This window comes from Abrus precatorius, unplaced genomic scaffold (genome assembly GCF_003935025.1).
Source record: "Abrus precatorius isolate BTA unplaced genomic scaffold, Abrus_2018 Scaffold9, whole genome shotgun sequence".
Classification (NCBI taxonomy): domain Eukaryota; kingdom Viridiplantae; phylum Streptophyta; class Magnoliopsida; order Fabales; family Fabaceae; genus Abrus; species Abrus precatorius.
Genome location: NW_020874439.1, coordinates 19,449,497 through 19,476,565, shown reverse-complemented (window position 1 = coordinate 19,476,565; position 27,069 = coordinate 19,449,497). Strand labels below are relative to the sequence as shown.

Below are 27,069 nucleotides of genomic sequence, written 5' to 3'. Positions count from 1 at the left end.
TAACAACAAATTAAATGGTATATAAATAAAAATGACCTCAAATTTTTACAAATACACATTTATTTTTTTGTGAACCCACCAATATTAGACTTTATTGTTGTCTAAGCATGGATTGTTTCTAAATATGAAAGATAGATATCAATGGGTGAGTAGTGGAGGGCATGATTTATTGGGATTTGCAGGACATCTTTTTAAAATTAGAGGTTTTTAAAAGAGATTTTTGAACCTATAAAACTAGCATATGCATTTTATAATTTTTTATTAGCTTATTTTAATAACTCAAATAAATTCTCATTTGATAAAAAAAAATAATAAATAATGCTTTATTAAGCTTATTGAAACGCATCCTCAATTCAGATATATGAGAGATGTATAAAATCATATGGCGATAATTAATACATTTTTTCAAATTACAATTACAACAATATCAGTTGTAAGGGGATTCCCAGCTCCCATTCTTTCTAAGAGAAAAGATCCACTAAGTTCAAGACACATTCTTTTATGCTTATTTTACTTGATAATTTTTTATAAAATAAATTTAATCATTAAAATAAACAATAGTATCCTAATATATATATATATATATATATATATATGTATATAATTTTTTTAAAAGATTAAGTTATTTTATAATCAGTATTATTTTATATTTTTAAAAATATAACATCTGTCAAAATAAAGTTCATCCCCCACTCGTCCATAATTTTAGTAATAGCAAATAGAAATCACAATCGTGAGCTTTACTTCAATGACATCCGCAATATAAAGTCATGGTCTTTAAGCAACGATATCTTGTGAGTTGCGTGTGCCACCCACAAGCCTCAATCTTCACTTTTGTCCACTAGCAACCTATCTCGCAATTCTTCTTTCACTGCTATTGATTATTTGTTTTTTTACGATGGATATATCTTGATGCACATTTTCATCAAATACTAGCTAAATAAATTCTTTTTATATTATGATTTAGATTATAGATATAATTATAAAACTTATTAAGATAAATTTTTAAGAGACTTTGTCAATTTCCTTGAAATGATGATGAACAGACATGTCAAGGTAATATACACCCTTGTAGTTATTGGGAGAGCCAGAATTCAGAACACAAATAAAAAAAGTTAAATGATTTTTTACATACACTAAAATGTTTTCAATACATTAACTCAAATGCACTTGCATGGTGCTATCTTTCTCCTATGCCTTGCAACTCCTCTGTTTACAGTCTCTGTAACTTGGTTGTTGTTCCTCTTGCCCTCACCTCTGCATTCTTGATGGTTCCCTCTTTGATGTGCACTTCTTCCCCACCGATTGTTTGGCAATGGATCAAGTTTATTACCAGAGAATCAAGTATATTGATGTGAGGTACTATTTAGAAGAGTAATTTTGGTTGGACCAATTTCAAATCAATGCGTGAAACTGAAAAATGCCTACAAGTTATTTTACTCTACTTAAGCCACAAAATTAACATTGGAAGTCAAAAATTGTGAAATATAGTACTCAGTTAAATTTTCTTTTTATTAGTTATTTGTTTTCATGGTATTATGCTATTATGATTTAATGCTTATAAAGGACTATCTTGTGTGTAGTGGAAATATATCAAATTATATCATAAAATTGAATGAATTCTAACAAAATTGGTTCCATCATCTCTCATAAATTTGAAAAAGCCTTTTGTATAGATAAAGTAAATTTAAAATATTGGAGAGTCGTTCTTGTATACACATGTAGTATTTGTCTTTAAGATTAAAAATCTGGATTTTCAGCTATTTTTTGAAATTCATGAAAATCTAAAATGAATAATTGATAAATAATTAAGCAGTGATGATACCCTTAAAGGTATATTACTCCTTCACACAACTTATTGAATATTCACATACCATTTTTCATTATGTATTTAGTAAAATTAATTGGTAGTTTATGATATATTTATTTATTTAAACAAGTTAAATTTAAAATTTAGATTTAAATTTATCAAAAAATTTAAAATATAAATATAACATCAATTTATTATAACCTATCATTATTTTTAACCAAAAAATTATTTATTAATTATTTATACTATTGATATATTTAGTTAAATTCTTTATAAAAGTTATAAGATTTACCAACATATCTTTGAAAGTAATTATATAACACCCTGCAAAAAATATATTAACGTATCACCGTTCAATACAAATATATTTTAAGATTAAAATTAATTAAAAATAGTGTGAAAATTATATTCTCTTTTAGTACAATAGTTTTACTTTGTAATTATATTTTTGTCAATCTTGTTTTAAATTTTAATTATTAAAATTATTACTTAACTTTCTCTTATTACTTTATAGAATTTTTTATTTTTTAAATATATTATATTTATAAAAATTATGTTTATTTTTAAATTTTAAATTTACTTTTATAAATATTATTTCTTAAATTTATGGTTTGTGATATAGATTGATTATTGACATTTAATTTAAATTTTTTTACACTATATAATAAAAATATTATTTTAAAATAAATTATATACTTAAAATTATTTAATTTTATTAAATATTTATCATTTTGATACTTGTTATTTGTAATTATATAGAATTAAGCTATTGTTTAAAATAATTTTATTATATATATACATATATAATTATTTAAAAATATAAAAATTTATTTTTTAATTATTAATATATATATATATATATATATATATATATTCTAAAATAAAATAGCAATGGATTACACAGCTACTAAACTAATTGTCAATATTTTATGAAAATTGACCTTTTCCTTCTCTATGCAGTATTCAGGTTGCGTACGGATCTAAGGCATGTACAATTTGAAGAATTAGACGTGTTTATAATTTAAAAACAAAATGTGGTGTAAACACATTTATTTATTTTTATTTAGCTTTGGTATGCCATAGATATGTAAACTATTTCATAGTGTAAATGACTATTCTGGCCTCTAAAATTGTAAGCATTATTTATACTAATATCTGATTTTATATTTTATTTTTTAATATTTAATTTATAAAATTTAATTTTTTATTATTGTTCAGGATTTTTTAATTATCATTAAACACTAAAATAAGAAAATTATAATATTCTACAAAATTAAGGATTAAGATAAAATTTTTATAAAATTAAGAATTAAATTGAATAACATTTATGTAATTTTAGAAATCAAAGTAATAATTTATTCATTTTATATTATTATTTAATTTTACAGTAACACATCACTTTATTAGTTTATTTAATCGATAATTACTATATTTATTAAATGACATGTTATCATATGAAATTGTATTATAATATGAAAATTTTAACAATAATAATATATATCATTATTAGATTTTTTGATCTTTCATTTTTTAAACTAAAAATGTCTAAACTCTTTATATTTTAAGTATATATTTGATTTTACTTTTTTTTAAAAAAATAATTACCTATTTCTCTAAAACATATAATCATCTACTAACATATAACAGGTATTTTGATGTATTTAATTAAACATAAATGCAATAAAATGGCTTCTTTTTTTATATATGATTTTTTATAAAATTATAAAAATATGGAGTTTAAAAATTGTCAATAATAATTTTTAGTATAAATATAAAAATTTAGATATAATCAATTAAAAACATATAAAATTTTAAAAGTTGTTAATGATAATTTTTTAAAAATATATTAAATAAAAAAATTAAAAGCTGCTAATGACAAATTTTTAAAAATATTTAAAAAATATATAAAAAATTACCAATTGACAGTTTTTAACAAAAGTCATCAATAGTAATTTTTGAAAAAAATATATTTTTATAAATTTTCCAAAAATTTAATATTTTAAAATTTAGAAAAATAAACCATATATAAAAAATTAATCTGCAATAAAATAGCTCAATTCATCTAATTTCTTAGCATAAATTATGGATGGAATTGGGAGACGGATGACTCTGGCATGAGAAAATTCTACAGCTTTTGAAAGAAAAGGGCTTAGCTGTCACAATTGAAACGCTAAAGACAAAAGACCACTGATCTGCGACACTTTGGCGTTTTGTTTCGGTTTCCCATCCTCACTCGCTTCTCTCTCTCTCTGTAATTAAAACTCTCTTTTTCTTTTCTAACTAAATATTGATTCTTCGTTAAATTGAAAATAAAACTTTTAACAATTATACATTACACGAATATTAAGAAAAAAATTATATCCAGATAATATACATAATTTTAAATTTTAAATTTAATAAAATATATTAATTTTAAGTCATCATTAAAAGGGCATAGTTGATATCTTCTACTAGAGATAATTTTTTTTAGTTATAATTACTATAAATAACAAAATTTCACTTTTTGAATAGTTAAAACAGCTGCATTAATTATATATTTTAATTTGATATGCAAAGATAAATTTTTAAAAATAATTATTAGTCAAAATCTTAAAAATGTAAAAGAAAATATTTTTATAATAAATCATGTGTTTTAAAAAATAATTATTTTATTTGTATGAAAATTCGTGTCAATAATTGATTTTGGAAATTTTTCAATCAAAACACCATTATATAAAGTAAAAACTTAATCCTCTTTAAAGAAATGACTATTACTATTCAACTTTTAGATAAGTTTGGTGAGAAAAGATATACTCTTAAAATGTAATTCATGAATAGAATAATCAACAAAATTTAGTATTGGTAATAAATAAATAAATCTTTAAGTTTGTTAGTTTCATATTCTTAATTTTACTTTCTTACAGTTATTTTTTTAATTTTTTTGAAAAGGTAAAATAATAAAAATATCCATACAAAATTCGATGTATTATTACATTGAAATAAGTGTATATTATTCGAAGATTTAATTTTTTATGTTATTTAGCTGAATAAAAATTAAAAAAATATAAGTAAAACATTGAAAATAAAAATAATAAATTTTTACTTTAATTTATAAAATATATAATGTCATTTATCTTGAAAAATTTAAAAAAGGAAAAAATTGAACATGACTAAGGAAATGACGATACAAAATTTTGAAAAATTAATAATAATAAATTTAAAATGCTGCGAGCGCGAGTACCGCAGCAACAAGCTAATCGAGCGAGTGAGAGAGTGAGGAGCGAGTATTTGGATCGATCCTCGATTATTACGTGGACCGGATATTTCCACAGATTCCACATTCACACTGGATAGACCACGAGCTCGCCACACGCCCGTACCTATAAACCAATCTCAGCCCTCCACGTGTTTTTTCATCCAACGGTCCAGATATAAATCCGTATATTTCAAATTCCGAAAACACCCCTTGCCACCTTATTTATATCCCCCTTGCCCCTCTCTTCTTCTTCATCCCTTAGAATAGCCATTGTTCTTCTCCGTTTCTCTTCCTTTCGAATATCCATTTCGAGATTCTTCACAAATGGCCCTTTCTTGCTCCAAAGTTTCAACCTTTTCCCTCTCACCTGTTGTGGGTGATGCTCCAAAAAACCTCGCTTTTTCATCTTCTGTGAGCTTTGTTCTCTCTCCTTCTTTTTTGAAAATTTCTAAGGTTGGTGGAAACAGGAACTTGAGGGTGTGTGCTGCTTCAAATGCGCCAGCACCACTCACTGGGGTGATTTTTGAACCCTTTGAAGAGGTCAAGAAGGAATCTCTTTCTGTTCCAGTGGCACATCATGTTTCCTTGGCTCGTCAGAATTATGCTCCTGACCCTGAAGCTGCAATCAATGAGCAGATAAAGTATTTATTTTTCATTTTCGTTCTTTTTAAGTTAATTAATATTGGGGTTAATATGAGGCATGAACAGATCTAGTCTAGTTTTATTTTATTTTTTATTGTTTTCTTGGTTGTATTTTGTAAAGAACTAAAGATCCATTTTTTCTAGGTTTTTTATTTTTCAGATTCAGTCCTTCATATCTTACTTTAATTTATGTGTACCCTTGTTTTTTCAATTAAGAGTCGTTTTGTTAAAGCATTTTTGTATGAGAAATGGTATTTATTTAAATATTTTTAATAAAGTGAAGAGATGTAGGAAGAGAAGAGAGAAAAGGGGGTGATGAGAAGACAAAATTTGTTAGTTGTAGAAATTTGTTGAGAAAACAATATAATTATTTTTTGTTTCTCAAATCTGAATACAGCGTGGAATACAACGTTTCCTATGTGTACCATTCCATGTTTGCATACTTCGACAGGGACAACGTAGCTCTCAAGGGACTTGCCAAGTAAATAACCCAACATGCTTCCTCTCTCTTGCTATTTAATCTGTTTCTCAATGGGTTTTAAATTTCGTGTGCTGTTTTGTTTGTTGACAACAGGTTCTTTAAGGAATCAAGTGAAGAAGAAAGAGAGCATGCGGAAAAGCTTATGAAATATCAGGTTGGTGTTGCTGTTGTGCACTCTTTATTCGCTTTGGAGAAGTAAGCCTAAATCTGATCCATGATTCCATAGCGAAAAATTCTAAATTGTTATTTTTTATGTCTATTTAATTTTGTAACTAGTAAATATTTTTAAGATGATAAGTACTATGTAATATATATCTTATAAAAATAAAAAAGAGGATTATTTAAAAGAAATATAAGAAAATATAACCAAAATTGTTTATAAGTCATGCGTTTGGGAGAATGGTCATTACATGGTATCGTATAAACAATAAATATTCTTTGCTAGTTAATAGTTTTAAAATTTTTGAAAGTTTAGTTGATACTCTTATTGGCATGTATGACTCCTCTTTTGCTTAGAACATTCGTGGTGGACGAGTTGTGCTGCACCCTATCACGAGTCCTCTCTCAGAATTTGAGCATGTAGAAAAAGGGGATGCATTGTATGGTGAGTTTTCTGTTTTCATTACTCAATTTCTACATTTTCAGTTACGTTAATCGTTTTGTTTGCAGCTTGAGACAGTGCTGTTGTAGAGTTGTGCTATACATTTTCATTGATCATATTTTCATGTTTCAACCACTGTTTATGCTAACATGTTTTTCTATTTCCACCCTTTTGGTCTCTTTCAGCTATGGAATTAGCTTTGTCTTTGGAGAAGTTGACCAATGAAAAGCTTCTCCATGTTCACAGTGTAATGCTTCTTTGTCTTTAGCTTTGGATTGAATTGTGTTCTCATTAACTCAAATTATTTTATAAAAGTCAATCAATCTAAGATTTATGATTATTCTTTACTGTTTAGGCAGTGTCTTGTTGAAATAATTTTTCCTTTTTCTCATGAAAATTAGGTGGCAGAAAGTAACCATGATGTTCAACTGGCAGATTTCATTGAGAGCGAGTTTTTGTATGAACAGGTAGAGCATGGCTAAATTTGTGGCGTTGAAATCATAATACGATTGGGATTTATTAATATTTAAAACTTCTGCACTCTTTAAAATGTAAAACAGGGGTATAACTTAGAAAGGAAGAGAATGAAACGAAAATTTTTTGGTGTACTTGATATAAAAGAAATAATGTTGTATTTCATAAAAATTTTTATTTCTTTGTTGTGAATATGGTATTCAAGTCATCAGACTTTGTTGTTTAATGAACTAATATTTTGAGTTGTGTTTTTTCGTGTATTTATAATAATTTGTGTTTTTTTTATTAAGAGTTGGGTTGTAGAGAAGGGTATTTGTAGTTGGGGTAAACATTTATATGATATAATTAGTTAAATTTCTTTTTCCAAACAGTAGCTAACTGTTTCTCACAGAATAACAGTCGCTATCACAAGTCTTAAGTGTATGATTTCTTAAAATTTTTAATTTTTTTCCCCTTCTGTTCACTTTCCTTCCAACCAAATAAGAATTTTTTTTCTTTTGCTAAAGCCGGGTGTGAAATAAGATAATTCCGGTGAAACAGCTAAAAGTTAAGGGAGAGTTGAAATATGTTTGAGAACACGTTAAAAAATAAGTAATAGCATTATATACTAAGTGAGAATTCATTACTTTTCAAACATGAACCTGAATATGCAATTACTTAGTAAACTAATAAGGCTTGTAACATCTTGTTGTCTTTTGTACAGGTTAAAGCAATTAAAAAGATAGCAGAATATGTGACTCAACTGAGATTGGTTGGAAAGGGTCATGGTATGCATATATCCTCTTCAACTTGCCCTATTTAAGTTTTCATTGCATTTCACTTGCAACTGGTCCACTACCATATAATTGTGTATCTATTTACATATTAGCATGTAACTATCCATTTTACCCTCTCCTTCTGTTTGAAAATGAAATGAAAACAATCTTATTCTAATAAAGCAACTGTTTTGTTGTTGATTGCAGGTGTCTGGCACTTCGATCAAAGTCTTCTCCATGATGAACATCATGTATAAGATTGAACAGCATGCTTTCTTTTCTACACTTGGTGCTTTGTCAAGTTTGTGTATTGTTCTATGTTTGTAGAATAGTGAATAATTGTTACCTCCTAGGTGATGAGATGTAGGAACTCGTGTATTATAGTTGTTAGTATTATGTGAAATTTAGATAGTTTGTAGCATGCAAGTATTTTGTTATAAATAAAAAATGATGTCTTGGCTGGTTCAAGGGGAAGTGAAAATTTTCTTATGAGCATGATTAATATTTATATTATAATAATACAATAATTTTAAAAGAGCAATTTACTATAATATAGCACATTGAAGAAGAGTATATTCCACTTAATCATAACATAATCAATGAATCAAAATTCACACAAATACGTAATTATTGGATATGCTTGTACTATGAAAATAATTTATATAATAAATGGTTATTAATATAAAGAAAAATATATAAATAATAATTAATTTAGTCCACCAAAATGAAAAAATATATAATAAATGAATATTATAAGAAAAGTAAATTACAAATAATAAAACATTAAATGAATATCAAAATTTAAATATTATGTACAACAAAACAATTATTAAATAAAATTTTATAAACAAATAATATTATATAATTTATTAATTATATTAAATAAACCTTACCAATTTGTTATAATTAAATTTATTATTGATAATTTATTTATGTATTTTTTATAAATAAATAAAATTAGAGTAACAAAATCAATTATAACAATATATTCAAAATTTAGAGTTTTTTATGTAAATAATTTTTTTAAAAATTACATATATATTTTTCTTTTAATTTATTTATATGAGTCTCTATTTTAATGCAATAGAAGTTAATTTTAATTTATTTTTTATTTTTAAATGAATCTTATATAATTTTATTATTTTTAATTCATCTTTATAAAAAAGTTAATTTAAATTTATCATCTTTTGTATTTTCATTTATTTTTATACAAAAGTTGAAGTTTTACATATCTTTTTTATATAAAAGTTTACTTTAATTGACTTTCACATAACTTGTTAATATAAATATTGTGTATTTTAATATATATATATATATATATATATATATATATATATATATTCAAAATAAAAGTTGATTAAAGTACAAATTAATTTGTCATTCGTTATAAGATAATTTTTAATTTTGCACAATTATGTTAAAAAAAATTAAAATTAAGTATAAAAGTTCTAGTAAAATGATAAAAAATTACACTTATGTCTTTATATATTATAATAGTGAGATCTTAAATATAGAAGAGAAAGATATTATGTAGTGATAATCAAACTTAGTTATGTATACACCAATTACTTTACTATAATTAGAGAGTTAAATATTAGGAGAGTACGAGGAAAATAACATGCAAGTTTCAAAAATATTTTATAAGATGCTAGTTAATATTGGATCAAATAATATTCAAAATAAAAGATGATAATTTTGGAAAGATAAGCACATTGGTTACATATTTAGTTATTCTAACTCATTTGCTGAAACTCTTATAACAGAGTTATTTGTCGAGATTATTTTAGCTCTAGAGGTTCAGCTTAGGATCTATTAATCCTATTAGTTGATGTTTTGCCATGATGTGCACAATTCATATAATAAAGTAGGTTTTTCAAGTTTTGAATACTTCTTTAGATAGACCAAAAAGTCATTATCGCTAAATCCACTAGAAATGACACAAGGTAGCTTGGTTGGTGTAACACCCTAAAATTTTTAAATTCATACAATGTACATTTCTTTATTAATAATTTAAGATAAAATACAAATTTATTGTATAATAGACTTTATTATAACAAATTTTTGAAGTTCTCTTTTTAATAAATGTATTCACACAAAAATTTTGAACTTTGCAACCCTAATAAAACAATAATAATAAGTTAAGGAAAGAATAAATAAATATCACAACTAAAATTTTTGGTATTTTTATTGGGCAACCTGAAAATGCATTACATATATCTAATATATACAAATTTATAAACTTTTTGTCAAAATATATGAGGCTTAAAATAATATTTACATAAGCAAATAATTATATCATATATATATATATATATATACAAGTTCAAGTCTCAGAGCAGTTTCTCCCATAACCAAATACTAAAAACTAGTTCTAGTCATCAACCTCATGTCAGTTCTTTATCTCGGCCAAGTCTTCCGAATCCAGATCATCATCTGACCCTAGTTAACGATCGCCTGAAGCAGCTGTGACCTCTGTATTAGCGACATGCTCAAATGTCCATCGGGATGGTCTTTCGAGGTGGTCGTGATTGTAATAGGTGAATAAATAAGTAAGGGCTGCTGGAGTTCTAACAGTAACTTTATACATATATATATATATATATATATATATATATATATATATACATAAGGTCTGATGTATTCTAGTTCTAGGAAAATCAAAAGGAATACTACAAAAAAAAAATTATTTCTAACATAACAAAAGTCCTAGGTTCATTCTTCACAAAAACAACAAATTTAAAATAACACAATCTTTGATATTCATTAAATACATAATTGAGCCTATTATGTACTGACCGATCTATTAATCTAACTCTTTTCCAAGGCTCCGTCATCATATTTTCCTGAAAATATTAGTAAGGATGAGCGTTTATTCTATCGTTTTTCAAACATTGTATCACAAAATCATAGTTTATAAAAAAAATAATGCAATATATCCATTTTCACACTAAATTTACATGGAAAACATATTCAAATACACATCATTCATAATTTATTATCTATTATCCATCCTCTCATTCCAATACGCACTCTCAGTGCACTGTGATCACAGATATTAATGTCTCCAACATTTCTTGAGGTCTTACTTAACTAGGTAAATAGTTGCCAGTTAGTCCATTCACACAGATACAACATATATAATAATCAAACCCTTTAGCAAAGGCATAGTTAGAAGTCTAGTCAGGAAACGAGTGTGAGGCCATATGACGCATTTGCTCTCAAAAAGAGTGTGTACGCATACACGAATGTCGCTCACCACCCTATGTTTCTCCCAGAATTTATCGTCTCTGGACTCTATACTCCCAATGTATCTCCATAGCTATTCACACTAGATCCAATCTATATTCGACTTTTAAGTCATTCTCAGAGTTATTCTCTTTCTCATTCATAAGATCGTGCTTAGTAAAGTACTTCCAGACCAAAATTTGTTCCAATTCGCTCCACTCATATCTTTGTTAATATAGTTACAATTATTACATCATTCAGATCAATTTCATACTTTATCATATCATCTCATTCAGATATATTCCATAAAATCACATAATAATCACTCAGCAAGTTTAATCATATTTCATATTAAATACTCATTATATAACAGGAGTGTGCTAAAAATTCAGATCTAACGATCCAATCCATAACTTAAACAAAATAGATTTAAAAATTTGAATTTTTAAAAAAATTCAGGCATCTAATCCATTTTTATTTGGATGGGATAGGTTTTAGATCCATTTAATAAAATCAGATTTAATTTATTAAAAACCGATTTTTGAGATTGAAGTGTGGTTTTACGCATGTGTTTCTGTAGATTGCAAGTTGTGGAATGAAGAATACGCTAAAGCTAGGTGATGTTATTCAGTGCTGTGAGTGCAGTTATTGAATCTTTTATAAGAAGCACACTTGTTGCAGACTCGCAGTAAGCTTCACATTTTAATCTGTTGTTTTATAATTTTTTTGTTTCTTAGTGTTTGCTGAATTATTCTTATAAGAATAAAATTTTGCTTTGTATTGTTTAAATTAAAATGATTATGTATTATTCACATTACAAACGTAATTGATTAACTATTGAAAGTGTATTCGGTAACTGAAGCTTATAACATATTTATTTTGTCAACTATATTTAAATTAAATTTTTTATAAAATTATTTTTTTCTTAAAAATTTAATTTAAAACTAGTTTGACTTAACACAATATTTAAAACTAAATTAAGTAAAACATTAGTTTAAAACCGGTTTCAACTAAAATCAGAGTTTAAATAATTTTAAAACCAAATCTAAAATTTAAAACCAATTTTAAATTATTTTAAAAAAAATTAGTTTAAAATTTAATATATATAATTAATTTGTATGGTGGATAAATAGTGTAAAGTAAAAAAATATGAATTTAATTTTAATACAATATGAATGTAAAAGAATTATATTATTAATTTATTAAAATATATGCAGATATAATTTTATGTTAATTATTATAAAATTTATTTTTAATATAATAATTTAATAATAGTATAAAAAATTATTTATAGTATATTTTACTGGTTTAAAACTAGTTTGAAACCAAATCCAAATTTTAAAATCAATTTTAAATTGATTTTGAAAAAAATAAAATAGATTGGTTTAGAATCTAATCCATATTATTGGATTTAATTTAGTTTTATACAAATCTAATTTATGCCCACCCCTATTATATAATGCATATATCAATCATTTAGTCTAACAAACAATTAATCTAAACAATCAAACAAACATCTTTTCATTCATTATTCACACAATAGATATCTCAACCACATACTCTCGTAAAATATTCATGTAATAGTGCTTTATGAACACAAAATAAATACTGTAATATAACGATAAAATAAAGTTTTTCTTACCTCGAATATGAGCTCACAAAGAGATGTTAAAAAGGATCAAGGGTCAACTATGAAAGTTCTCCTAAATACTAACAAAACATGAAAAATGATCGAAGAAAATTAAGTTTAATATAAAGAAACTTACTTGGAGTCGTTTAGATTCAATGTCCAAGCTTGTATTCAAAGAGAGATTGAAGTTTCTGAGGCTTTTGTCTAGAGAATAGAAGAGAGAGTTCAGAGAAAACTAAGAGAGGGACGTGTGTTTAGAATGAAATGAAATTTTCATGCTAAAAATCTCTTAAATACCTCTCAATCCCGCGCGTTCTCGCTTGAGCAAGGAACATGTCGCTTAAGCGACGACATCTTGCTTGAGTGACGAATCTGTTGCCTGAGCGAGATATGCAGACAGTGGTCTCGCCCACTATTTTCTGATATGCTCACTTGAGCGAGCATCTCGCTTAAGCGAGATGATGTCCAAAGAGCATGATATTTCTCTTGTGAGTCCTCGCTTGAACGACCCATCTCACCTGGACGAGATTCCAGCTCGTCTGAGCGAGATCACTCTCCCCTGTATAAGGTGATAGTTGAGCTGAATTTATCCTATCTCGCTTGAGCGAGATAGCCCTGCAACATTGCATTTTTGCACGCTCAATCTTGCCTACGTGAGATTTACCTCACCTGAGCGAGGTCTCTTGCACCAAAATTCTTTTAAAAATTCTCTATACTCTCTTCTAAATGTAATCTAATATTACTTAATATTAAACTAACACAAATTACTGAAAAATGAAAAGAGAGTGTTATAGTTAGAGATTTTGATTTTATTGTGATATAACATGATGATGAAAATGATGAAGAGTAGGACCTTGATGTTGAAGAAGATGAATGATTTGATGTGCAGAACTTGGGTTAACATTTGATGTCGCGATCTTTGTCCTAATCTCAATCTCAATAGTATCCTAATAATTACTCAACAGTTGATTTAGATGCAATGCATTGTAATGTGAGTGCGTGAAGTTAATCATTAAAATTTTATTAAGTGCATGAAGTTTGACATTAATTGTAATTGGAGTAAATATGTTACTCTTTGCCAAACATTATAACTATAGAAAGTGTAAAAGTTAATGTGATCACACACATGTCCTTTTAGAGTCTATGATAAGTATACTCAGATGAATTATCATATTATTTGTACCCACACATACTCCATTATATAAGCAGATCTAACAATAGTCATTAAATCTCTATAAGTATCAATGAAGTTAGAGTTAAGGTTCAAGACAACATATTTAAAGGTATAACTAATCAAACAAAAATCTAGTACTATAATATATAAAGATTGGAAAGATTCATATAAAATAAACTATTACATGCTTATGACATGATAACATCTTAATCACAATATAAGAAAACTTATTTGGTCAATATGATAGATAGAGATAATCACAACATAAAAAAAGGTCGAAATGATAAGATAAAGAGATGAATAAAAATATGACATGATAAGTTCTTATCCTATTTTATGTTTGTTAGTAGAAAAAATAATATTATGTCATTATTTTTAATGGTTGAAATAAATAAAAAAATAATAGAATAAAATATAAATTATCTTTAAATAAAAAAAATACTCTTTTATCAAAATTAATATGATTTTAAAAATAATATTTATTTATTAATATATATTAAAACTTGATATTAAATTATAATACTTTTTTACAATTAAGATTTATTTTTAGGAAAAGAAATTATAATTAGAACCAAAAATTATAAAGTGTTTTAAAATATATTTTATAAAATGATTAAAATATTTTTATAAATGTTTTTCTAAATATATTATTCTTAAAAATTATAGATTTTTTAAAAGTATATAATTTTTATTAAAAATTGTTCATATAATTTTTTTTTATAAAACTATTAAATTATATTTTTAAAATAATTATTTTTTATAAAATTAAAAATATATGAGTATGAGTAAGAATATAACATATAAAAGTTATCTCTTTAGGTTAAAAATTTGAATTATAATGATAGAATATGATAAAATAATTTGAATTATCATATCATATTATTAAAAAATATAAAAAATAAGATAAAATAAAATAAATTATCGTATGCTTTTGTCTTATCATATTTATCAAACACTCTTAATATCACTGAGATGATATACATTATTTGTGTAATAAGCATCAAATGTGGAGAATATATTATTTTTAGAGTGAGCTTCTTGTTCTTTTTTCTTTAAACAAGTATAATCAACTTTGTTGAGGGTGTTATTACTCACTGAGGTGGCAAAAAACACCATAAATATATAAATAATTTTATCAAATCGTTTATGTAATTTTATGTTCTTAGGTTTATTTTGCAAGAAATAACAAGAGATAAATCCAATAAATTTTTTACACTTTATACAAATAGTCTAACATACTATTTTTCTTGATAAATAATATGATATGATTATAGGATTTTAATATTTGATATTTTAAAGTATTGATTAAAAATAAAAATGATTTTTTAAAAAAATAAGATTTTGTTAAAGACATTAAGAATTAAACATTTTTTTTATTAAAATTATGTTAAATTATATGAAATATTATGAAAAGATGTGCGTTATTAAAATTTTATCATAAAAGTTTATTTTAATTTCTTGAATTACTGCAGTTATACATGTGGATTAGTATTTGCTTAAAAATTATAATGGATGTGTATTAATAACTTTTTTAAGGGTATTGTTTAATATTACTGTGATTATATTTGAAATAAAAAGACATATTTATATAATTTTTATCAGTTATTTTAAGGTTTTGATGCTGGAATTAATGGATAAATTTAATATATGTTTTTATTAAAAAAATTATTTTTTATTATACCTTTTTATCTGTCTTCTTAATTAGTTGTTTCTTTATTTTAACTTCAGGATTTAATTAATAAAATAATAGTTAATATCATCTTAAACTTTTAAACATAATAGATAAATAAAAATATTTTTAAAGAAAAATAACGGATAAAAAGAAACAAAAAATATTTTTCATACAATATAATTATAGAAATTTTATATCCAATTATGATGATTTTTTATTTAATAAAAATTATACTTTTTTAAACTAACATAATTATATCATATTATTTCCTTATATGAAAATTTGTTCACTTTAAAGTATATCATATATATTGAAGAATGCAATTAGCAGTCCTACTTATATCAAAATTTTTATTAACTTTCTAAAATAGCTTCTGTTATTATTTCTCTTTTATTTATCATAAGCGTAAAGTACATAAAAATCAAGTAAAAATAAGAGTATAATTAAGAAGTTAGCAATTCTAAATGGATAACGAAAAACATTTTAGAAAAAGTGGACCAGGAAACATTCAATAACATGACATAATCTAAAGTGAAAATACACACCTGAAAGAAGATTTAAAAAAAAAAGAGTAAATCCAGATTCAAAATATTGACTAAACAAACAGTAAACAGTGACACTTTATTTTCTCTTAAGACTTATGCTAAGAGAGGAGCATCAGAGTTAGAAAAGATAGAAATTGGCAATGTGTTGAATCTGGAGTCCATAGAGATTATTAAGTTTATGCTGCATTGCCAATTTTAATTATTTCTCTGCCCCTTCCATGACCTCTTCTATTAAGCATAGTCTAATCCTGGACTTGTCCATCTAGAAACTTTAGGACCACTTGTCCGATGATGTTTTCAATAACATTTTAAGTTGGTCGAAAACATGGTATACAGTATGAAGACCTAATGGTCCTTTTCATGGTGCAGGTATGTTGAAGGGTAGACGATTGAATTTGAATCATTTTCCACATAACTTGTATATCTTCATACTCACCACAAGTCTCCATATCCTTATAAAGATTAAGAAGCCCATTTCTGTGCCCTGCAGTCAAAACCACAATAAAAACAACGTACGACAAGAAACAAACTAAGTAAAATTCTTCAAGTCAGTCCTTAAAATTATATAGATTGAGTATTTTAGTCTTTAAAGCTTTAAAAATCGTTAATTGTCTCAAATGCTGTAAAAGAATATTATTTATTATTGTATTTTTTATTATCAATTTGTGCTAAAAAATATTAAAATGAATATTATTTTGCAAAATTAATGACTCATGAGTTAAAATGTTTGATCTGTTCAATCTCAAATACTAATATGAACATTTATCCCTTTTAACTTAGCAATCGTTTAAGTGCACCTAAGTATAAAAATTACAAATGTAGCTAACAATCTGAAGCAGCCTATTGCTTTACCTTGGGGTTTGAACCTGAAGTGTGAATTGAATTTGCTAAGGATACTCTTGGTTGAATGGATAGACAAGTGCTTGAAGTACCAGCAGTTCTTCCACTTCCCCATTTTTCAAAGAGCCCTTTCTTCTCTTCCTTACATCCTCCATGTTTTATATACAAATATGCCCTTTAAAAATATATTAAATAAAAACCACTGGTGAATCTTGCCATGCCAGAAAACAACAAAGAAAAAGCCAAGGCCTTCATGTACTTCCTGATTTTTAGCCTTTTTAAGTTCTGAAACAAACATTGACTCATCCTACATTGCATAAAATATGACTTTTGCTTCCTAATCCTATCCAAAAACCTCATTTGACACATTGATAAAGTGAAAATGATTATATTTGTTACGTAGAAGTTATCACTTGTCAAGCAAGAACATAATTACAAGCTGGAATTGAGTGCAAAATAAGTTTTAAAATATGTGTAATGTATATATGTGTGTGTGTGTGTGTGTAAAACCAACTATTATTAGGTAGTGATTTGATTTTCACGAGTCTATGGCATGTGAATATAATGCAGGATACAGTAAATAAACAGTGAGTAGGGGAAAATATTTTGGACTTTGCTTCTCCTACCTTATCTTTGTTACCAAATATTCTCAATTTGATGTTATATACATATAAGAGTGGCAATGGGGCCCTGGTCAAATGGTTGGTTGGTTTGTCTTTGGTGTCTGTGTGTTAGTAATAGCGCTTTCTCTGTAGTGTTTTAAAGTGCAAATAAAGGTTAATTATGTGTTTAAAGAAAGCTAACATTCACACAATCATAATATTAAAAACAGAAGATGCTCGCATGGCATAATTGAATTGGATCAAAGAGTGATTAACATTGAAAAGAGCGTTTGGATTATGTTGTAATCACTTTCTATGCTGAGATAATCGTTTAGGTCAATGCAATTTTTAACACATTTTTTTTGCTCCAACAATTTGAAAAACATAGGTTGCATGTGCTCGGGACTATTTCTGGTGATGATTTTCTCAACTGCTCAGTTTTGGGTAGATGGGTTTTTTTTGCTTTTTACAAAATTTAGATTAAATTCATAATATCCTTGTTATTAATTTCTTTAATTAAATAATTATATATAAATGCTCCTTTCAATATTAAATAACTTCAATTGAATGTGTTTTATATGCCTTTTTAAATCCATATGCCACAATTTGATTGGAGTATGTTTTCAAGTGGGATACAATTGATCTTAAACCCTGGAACATAATTGGATTGTATATCCAAATTAATCTCAACCATAGATTTTACATTGAAATATTTATACCGTATGAAAAATTGATTCTCAATGTAAAATAAATAGGCCCATAGATGGTATAAATATAAAACTTGATTCAAGCTAAATCTCTCTCTCTCTCTCTCTCTTTTCCCTATATATCAAATTACAAGAAAATATTCTAAAAAAGTAAATTGTAGAAAGAAACAACGTTGTTGTTGAGAAAAGAACATGAGCATAATATATATATTATTAAACTTTTTACATATATAACTAATTTGAGAGTCTCCCAAAGATGTAGTAAGAGAACGAGTCAATTATTCATTAGAATTACAAAATGGACAGTGATGTTTCTAGACAAGATCTTTTTTCTAAAGAAAGTCTCTATATTTAGTCCTCTCATAAAATGCATAAAATACTAAATTTTGAGGTAATATGGAAAGTGATCTATTGAAGTGATTAATGAGAAGCATTTTTTTTCCCAACATACGTTAAGAAGCTTATCTCTCTTGTCCGATGGTGACGATCACGTGAAATGTTCCGCTGCTTGTAGCTATAAACTGGACACTTCCAATTCTTTGGCCTTCTAAGAATAGACATGAAATAAAACAACTCTGTGGTGGGAAACTTTCATATTTTAGATAAGACTTTTAGCTGAAATGCTAACACAGTTCATTAGATGAAAAGGAAAAAGACCAATGAAATGTATTAAATTGGGATGTAAATATGTAATATAATTAATTGGGTACAAAAAGTAACTCAAGTAAAAAATTTGGAAGTATTTATTATTTTTTTACCAAATTAAAAAAGATCAATCACGTCACAATAATATGCAAAAAGTTACAAACTGAAATCAAGAGTTCAGCAACTGTAACTTTAAATTTGAGAAAAAACTATGCTCAGTCATTTCATAAAAAAATCTATGCTTGGTCAGCCGCAGAGCTAAGAAAGCTAAAATTTACCAGAGATATATCATTTAATAAACTTTAGGCAGCCGTTTCATTTTGAGCAGCAAGCCTCTTTCTAGCTTCCTCAATGATGGACAACTTGATACCCCGGCCTTTGGGAAGAGACACCCAAGGCTTTGTTCCTTTGCCAATAATGAAGACATTACCCATGCGAGTCGCAAATTCATGACCAGTTGCATCTTGGACGTGGATGGTCCCAAAACTTCCCTTGTGCTTCTCCCTATTCTTGATGACACCAACACGACCTCTATTCCTTCCCCCAGTAACCATAACAACACTCCCCACATCAAATTTGATGAAATCAGTGATTTTGTTATTTTCCAGGTCCAGTTTGATGGTGTCATTAAGCCTTGATTACTGGATCGGGATAGCGAATGGTGCGACCATCATGTGTTCAAATAGGGGATGCCCTTCTGCCCAAATTGAACAGATCGAACCTTGCATAGCTTAAACTGCAAACAAGGGGAAAAAAGCAAATCACTAGAAAGAAAATGTACATAAAAACATTGAAACGAGATCCAAATACTCAAATGAGTCAATTGGCATCTCAAGAGACTCGTGTCTGTGTGTATAAAACTATAAATAATTATGTTCTGCCAGCATTCCACACCTCCTTTAGCAGTGCAGCAGTGTCAATGTACATTGGTAAATGGTGATGAGTTTAACATATAAAACCAATACTTTTTTCATAAGAATTAACATTAGAGAGATTATGCAATATTAGACAGACCTTTGCCTCTTCATCCCTTACAAAGTGGAGACGGAAACGTCCCTTTGTGTCATACAGAAGACGGAAACTTTCGTTTGTTTTGGGAATAGAAACAACATCTGATAACAGCCAGAGACTAGAACCAATTAATCACCAAGGAATGTAAAATCAAAAGCGTTTTCACAGTATTGTCTGCCATCAACAAGAACATGGCGCTGCATCAAGATGGCAATAACTTCTCTATATGTTAGAGCATACTTTAGTCTGTTTCGCAGGATAAGGATCAAAGGCAGGCACTCCCTTGACTTGTGGGGTCCAGATGATGGCTTGGGTGCCTGCACACGCATCCCAAATGAGTATATGAGTTCAAATGGAAATTACAAAACAAAAAAAAAAAAAAGAACAACTTAATATCACAAGGAGTGCTAAGAACATAATCTCTGTTAAGTTGAATTTTATTGAAGACAACAAAATAAAAAGTGAGAATTATTAATTTGAGAGTGAAACACACATGATTCTTGTGATTTTTGATAAATTTTAGTCAATAATAAAAAATGTATTTGAAAGAATGTGTTAGAAAGTGTGTTGTTAACATTTCCCTAATATTACTAACACAAGAGCAGCGAATAATGTACATACAAAAGCACCACCAAGCTTGTCGAGCATCCAATGTTTTGGAGCATTGAGCCTCTTCAAGTGTTTCTTCAACCCTCTAGACTGAATAATACACCAAGCAATAAATCATCATAAACCAGTGTTTCAAAAACTAGACCGAACCGTCTAGTCTGACCAGAGAAACCTTAATTTGACAACTGCCCTCGGAATCATTGAACTTGCAAATAATCAGTGAACCGCACAAACCAAAACCAAGCTTAAATGCCAGAATTTTACAATGCAAGACTCAAACCACAGTTCACTATTAAACAAATGGTTTCACTATTTCCATAACCAATTAAGGCTTCAAAATATTGGCGCAAATAAATCATTGAGTAAAATGCATCCATTAGTTTTGAAACGAAAAGCTCACCATATTGGAGGGTTTTGGTGCTCAGAAAAGAAAGTTGCTCTTCTGCGTTTGTGCCAATGAAGGATGAGCGACAAACCCATAACCCAAAACGCTAGCTGGATTCTATAATTAAACCAAACTGTTTTTGAGAACTCTCAAATTATTATTATTTACTATATAAATCCTCCATAAGTTACAAAAAAATCTATAAAACTTTTTGTTGAAATACAATTTCTATTACTATTTACTATCCCTTCCATTTTAAATTAATTTTCAATTTTAGCTATTGTTTTCATATTAAGTGACATTTTAGGGTTTTGATAAAAATAATAATTATTTTATCCCAAATAAATTATGAATATAATGATTTTTACATATTTTGTGAGTTAAATTTTTAGTAAATAAACAAACAATTAATAAGAACTAGTCAGTAGCTTTAGTAATGTATATATACTTCATTTTAAAATGAATATATACAATATATAATGAAATTATTCTATAACTTTTTTGAAAAATTAGTTTAACTTAATTCTGATCACAGATTGTATGTATCAAAATTATTAAAGTTTAATAAAATTATAATAATTTTAAAATATGATTTATTTTAAAATAATAAAGATAATATATTAAGTATTATAAATTTTATAAAAACAAACATAATTACAAAAAAAAAATTAGAAGTTTCTGCAGGATAATAAAAAAATTATAAATGCAAACATAGAAATTCGCAGAAAATATTAAAATTTATCTAAAGTAATAAAAGAAACTTAAATATTAATTTTTTTTTCTAAAATTTAGAATAAAATTTATAAAAGCAAAAACGAAAAAAATAAAAGAATTGCAATAAATGAAAATGTAATTTATATGTTATTTTTGGATAATTTTTATCTTAAAAAGTATACATGACAAGCTGTGAAAAATTCTAATAAATATTTATAATTAGTGTACTAATTAAGGTGTTTATTACTTAATCTTTGTGAAAACAATGTTAAAAGCAATCAATTTAAAATAAAAGAAATGCTATTTACTGAACATTAAACACTAAATACGATAAAAATTTATACCTTTTACTGTTAACTTCTATCATACCTTGTCAAATGATCCCCAATCCCTAAATGATTTGACATTTTTTTTTTAAAACCAGTTCAACTACAATGTTTTGAAGATTTATTGTGATGACATACATCTTATGCTATACAACATATAGTTATTACAAATCCTGTTACACCCAGTTAAACAAAAACGTCCTGTTGAGATCGTGTTTAATGAATTAAATCAGATATTGCCCGATGCTAATAAAAACGGTAACTTATGAAAGACTTGTTTCCCGTTTAGTTTAAAGTTCAATAAAATTGATTTGTACTGTTCGATGTGATTAAAATACATACATAAATTAATCTAGACCATATATTTATATTATAACATTTATTTGTCTCTATTAAAAAGTATAATTTGTTTAACTTTAAAACAAAGAAGAACCTAACCATTATAACCAACCTTGCAATATCATTCGACCAAGGGTAGAAGTTAAGATTTTGAAAGCCCATTTAGATTGAAAGTTGAAGCTCATGACTTTCATTTCCAAAATAGCATGTTTATTTCAGTAACACCATGTGTCAGTCAAACCTCAAATAACTGGTGGAAACCTTCACCTTACTTCCCCCATTCCATTTTCATACTCAGTCAATAAGAGGGTAAATAAATTGCTTTTGATAATGATGTTACATTGGTCATTGGTCAGTAGCTCAAATTAATTAAATTTAAAATATTTTAACTTGTCACACACAATAGAATCTTACCATATGATCTGCAGAAATTATGTAAGAAATGATGCTATTTGTCATCTTTTCTCTCATTCCACTCATACTCTGGCAACCCAACTTTTTTCCGGGCTTCTCTTTTCTCTTTGGCTCTCTTCTTCAACAGTCTATCAACACTTTTTACATAATCCATCAATACCTTCTCCCTAATCTTGTCAAAGCCAGCAACTGTTTCCTCCATTTTCTCGTACAATTCAGTGTTAAGATCATCAAATAGCTTATACAACATCTGCAAATAATCGAAGAAAATGAAAATTCATGTTCCATAATAAGCAAGTTAATGCAATAAGTTAGGTAGTAGTTGTACAGGTACTTCAATGAAGTAGCACTCTAGCAGTGAGTTTAGGGCATTTGCCAAAATCTCATGCAAAATCATTTGAAAGTTTATTTGTTTATGTAAGAGGCAGCTACTGACAAACTGTTGTTATACAAATACAAATTTACCCTTTACTGAGGCTTTATACAGAAAACTTGCAATTGGTAAGGCAGATCACAACTATAAGGAAAATGTTAATATTAGTTCTTAAGACTGATTTTAAACAACTAAAAAGGTAAGTTTTTTCAATAAGTATAAAAGTGTAATAGATCTTTTCATTTTCAATAAAAACTCACTACTTTTAAATGTTTAAAACCAGTACTAAGGGATGATGTTAACAAAACTACAACTACAATCATATAAAAGAGAAAGAGAAGGTAATAACAAAAAGAAAACCTCAATATAGGTAATAAATGAATCCAAAATGCTTTGATGACAATGTTGTATGAACCAAGGCATACCTTAACGTCTTTATTCCAGTGCTGTAGATACGGGGGACCAGTGGTATATGAACCAAGTGGATCACGGTACCATTCACCGTTAAATGTTATTCGATCCATTGCTTGTTCCATGCTCAGAACTTCCCACGGCCTCAACCCTGGAATAATTTCAGCCAACTTCTTCCTACAGCACATGACCATCCACCCCAATCCAAATAAATAAATAAATAGAGGGAGGAAAGGAAGGGCAATAGTTAGAGGCCTAATTTGATTAAACTTCTAAAGAAGTTCCCTAGGAGAAGAAAACAAAAAATAAAATAAAATAAAATAAAGTTTTTCTCATAAGTTAAACTCAACTTATGCATCTTAACTTTTAGATAAATGAAAGAACTTCTTATACAAAACAAAGAGCAATTAGTTGAATTTAACTTATGGAATATATTTGATTAATCTTACTTCTTTAATTTTTTCTCTTATAAATAATTATCAACAAGTTAATCCAAATTAGGCAAGAATCCATAACAAAATTGCTGAATATAGCAATTACAATTCACCACTATTCCTGTTACAGTCCCAGCATGTGCATACCTGAGATATTTGGGAATGTATTTGTTGGGCATGTGATCCTGTTCCAACATATTGGTTAGTTCAGAGCCACTAGCCCAAAGAAATAGCGCATGACTTGGAATTCTAACTCCAGGCCAAATACCATCATTAGCTTCCAACACTGCTAAATCACGTCTCTTGCTTTCTATAGCCTCTTCTTGAAGCTGCTTGTAAGTCTTCTTCTCAAATCCCTTAAGAGGAACCCATGGTGGTATACCTTTTTGCAGTTTGTGAAGGAATGCTGTTGCTGAAGCAGCAAGTCTAACTAAAAGGATTGCCAAACCAAGAATAAGATTTTATCAAATACCAAAGCATACAGTCTTACCAGCTTGGTTTCATATACTGTATTTTTAAAAATAAAAAAGATTGATCATTACTTGTTGAAGAATGTTCGGAAGCTTATGCACACATGAATTGTGTTACGAATCCAAATAGGCCACATGGATGAGAAGAACAGATGGGCCCACAATGATTTGGAAAGTTTATAGGACAAAAGAATAAGGAATGAGGGGAGAATGATGAGCTGGAGGAGAGTAAGGGCATAGTGAAAGTTGGATGGGAGGATCAAAAATAGGAAAGGGAGAGAGAAGGTATTCGGAAAAGAGAATTATGGAGTTAGTTAAGGATATAGAAAATACTTCTCTATAGGAGCTTCAGCTCTGAGACAGTAGTGTGTATTGCTGCTGTAATTCTTCCCTCATCAGTGTTATAATCCATTTTATTTCAGCATTCATATTGCTTTTGCTGTTATTTTCCTTCTTATTGAGTATAGCTCTGTAACAAATTGACTTCAATATATGTTCTATTTGAACTAAGATTCTACTGTTTTTGCTGCAAAGTGTTAAAGAGACAGTGTTATTAAGATTTTCATTTAAAACTGTTTTCTAAGTATATTCCAATTTTAGCATGCTGTAATGGATCATTTTTCAAGGACATGTTCAAGATCGCCTAATTCTCCCTTTGACTGATCATTTACTGAGAGAGGATAAAACCATAAAATATGAAATACTTTAAAGAATAATTCCTACAATCTCTTAATTTTTTTCTCAGGGCAGAATGGTCAGAGAGAGAAGCCGACATTGATATATATAGGGCAGGCAGAGCAAAAAATACCATACAGCCATACAGGTTCAACTTTTTCACTGTAACTTGTCTTTTAGTCTCGTATCTTTCCAACTTGTGGGCTTAAAAAGCATTCTACTTTCTAATTCTATTCATGAATCGTCATAAACAAAGGTGCCAAAATAGTCACAAGACATACTATAATGTTCAAGTTTATAAATTCCCCCACAGACTCTGCTAGATCAAAAAATTTAATCATCAAAGAATATATATTTGAGAAAGAAAAAGAAATGGAACACAACAGACCTTCCCAGGTAGCGATTGCCCGCTCCATTCCGTAAATCATGTGGATGGGAGCCCATTCATCCATATCTTCACCCCAAATGAAGGTGTTCTTATCAATAATGCCAGCACCCCACGCGGTTTTAAGAGTAATTAACTCTAGCGGTCCTCGTGTGCGACCCAGCCGATCCTTATAGTACCATCCACCACTCCTCATGATAACTAAACCAGTTAGAAAAGGTATCAGCATCATGCAACAAACATCCATAAAACAATGTATAGGCAAATCAATTAATAAAATATTTATGTCCAAAGTTTAATATTCCCTTGGGTCCTATTTATAAGAAATAACTACCACTATTTTTAATTACTTAAAATTCTTCCTAAGGACTGAACTTAACATTTTTTCAAAAAATCACCTTAAAATGAAACATCCACTGAGGCTCCATTTGAAAGAACTTGATACTTTTTAAAGTTTTTTTTTTTTACCTTGATTCAAAGTTATTGAGTATAGCTTATCATATTAAGCTTCTCTTAACTGAATTCAGGAAGTTTTACAGTCAAATATACGTGCTTTCATGCTAAAAAAATGCTTCTTGAAAATACAGTCCTAAACAGATTTCCACAGTCAGATGTCAAAAGCAGGAATGAGAAGAAACCCATGGAACTTACAGTCATAATAGCGCCTCTCGAGATTCTTATACCCAATGGATTGGGCGGCATCGTTGGGCTTGCCGGGAGGGTAAGGCCTCTGCCAAAAATTCCAAAGCCCAAAAAAGAACTGCCTGGCAAAATCCCAAAACACATCATCAGCCTCCTTCTTGGTTTTGAGGGCCTTCCTGGGCATGGGTCTTCCATCAAGCCCAATAACATGCGGAACTTCCTTCCACAGCTCCCAATCCTCCTTGTGGTACGGCTTCTCATTCGCCTTCAACTCCAACTCGTTCATCTTATCCGCAATCTCCTCTGCGCGCATCAAAAACTGCACAACGGGACTGTTCTTCAGCTTCTCTATCCACTCCTCGTTCTCTTTGATCTCTTCTTCGGTCGCGTTTTCGCGTATCTCGAAAACGGGGTTGTCGTTTAGGATTTTTTCGACCTCAGGGGTGTGTCTGTAGTCGGGGAGGTTATCGCATTCCCAGAGGAATTGGTGGACCATTTGTTCGTTTGGACCGGGTTCGGTGTCGTTTTTCTTTGGTTTTCTTCGGAAGATGTTTGGGAGAGAGATGGCGGCGAAGTTGGGTTGGGGGGAACATGGTTCGGAGAAATGGAGAATGTTGTGTAAGGGAGGGAGAGAGAGAGGGTTTGGGGGTTTGGAGAACCAGTTTCCCCCTAAAGGGTTGAAGTTGATGGAAGCCATGAAGGGGAGAATATGGATAAATGGGGTTTAAGTGTTTAATTTGGGGATAGGTTGAGTTTGAAAAAAAAAAAAAAAAAAGGATAAAATTGAAAATGAAGGAATGAGTTGAATAGCAGAGTAGAGTGAAAAGTGGATAGTGGGAAGAA

General features: G+C 28.0%; 2 protein-coding genes and 1 pseudogene across 2 annotated transcripts; 1 reads left to right on the top strand and 2 right to left on the bottom strand.

Moving 5' to 3' along the window:
- The first annotated feature begins 5,298 nt into the window (after window positions 1–5,298).
- On the top strand, window positions 5,299–8,488 carry LOC113850022 (ferritin-2, chloroplastic-like). Its single transcript, XM_027480328.1, has 8 exons — window positions 5,299–5,686; window positions 6,085–6,168; window positions 6,262–6,322; window positions 6,685–6,772; window positions 6,955–7,016; window positions 7,171–7,236; window positions 7,947–8,010; window positions 8,206–8,488. Exons 1-8 carry the CDS (start codon window positions 5,370–5,372, stop codon window positions 8,253–8,255), a joined length of 792 nt encoding a protein of 263 aa, XP_027336129.1. The 5' UTR covers window positions 5,299–5,369; the 3' UTR covers window positions 8,256–8,488.
- Window positions 8,489–19,263: 10,775 nt separating this feature from the next.
- LOC113850023 lies at window positions 19,264–21,164 on the bottom strand (annotated as a pseudogene).
- Window positions 21,165–22,680: 1,516 nt separating this feature from the next.
- On the bottom strand, window positions 22,681–27,036 carry LOC113850021 (protein TIC 56, chloroplastic). Its single transcript, XM_027480327.1, has 5 exons — window positions 26,236–27,036; window positions 25,588–25,785; window positions 24,202–24,484; window positions 23,635–23,797; window positions 22,681–23,086 (listed from the first exon to the last, which is right to left on the bottom strand). Exons 1-5 carry the CDS (start codon window positions 26,921–26,923, stop codon window positions 22,871–22,873), a joined length of 1,548 nt encoding a protein of 515 aa, XP_027336128.1. The 5' UTR covers window positions 26,924–27,036; the 3' UTR covers window positions 22,681–22,870.
- Between the last annotated feature and the right edge of the window lie 33 nt (window positions 27,037–27,069).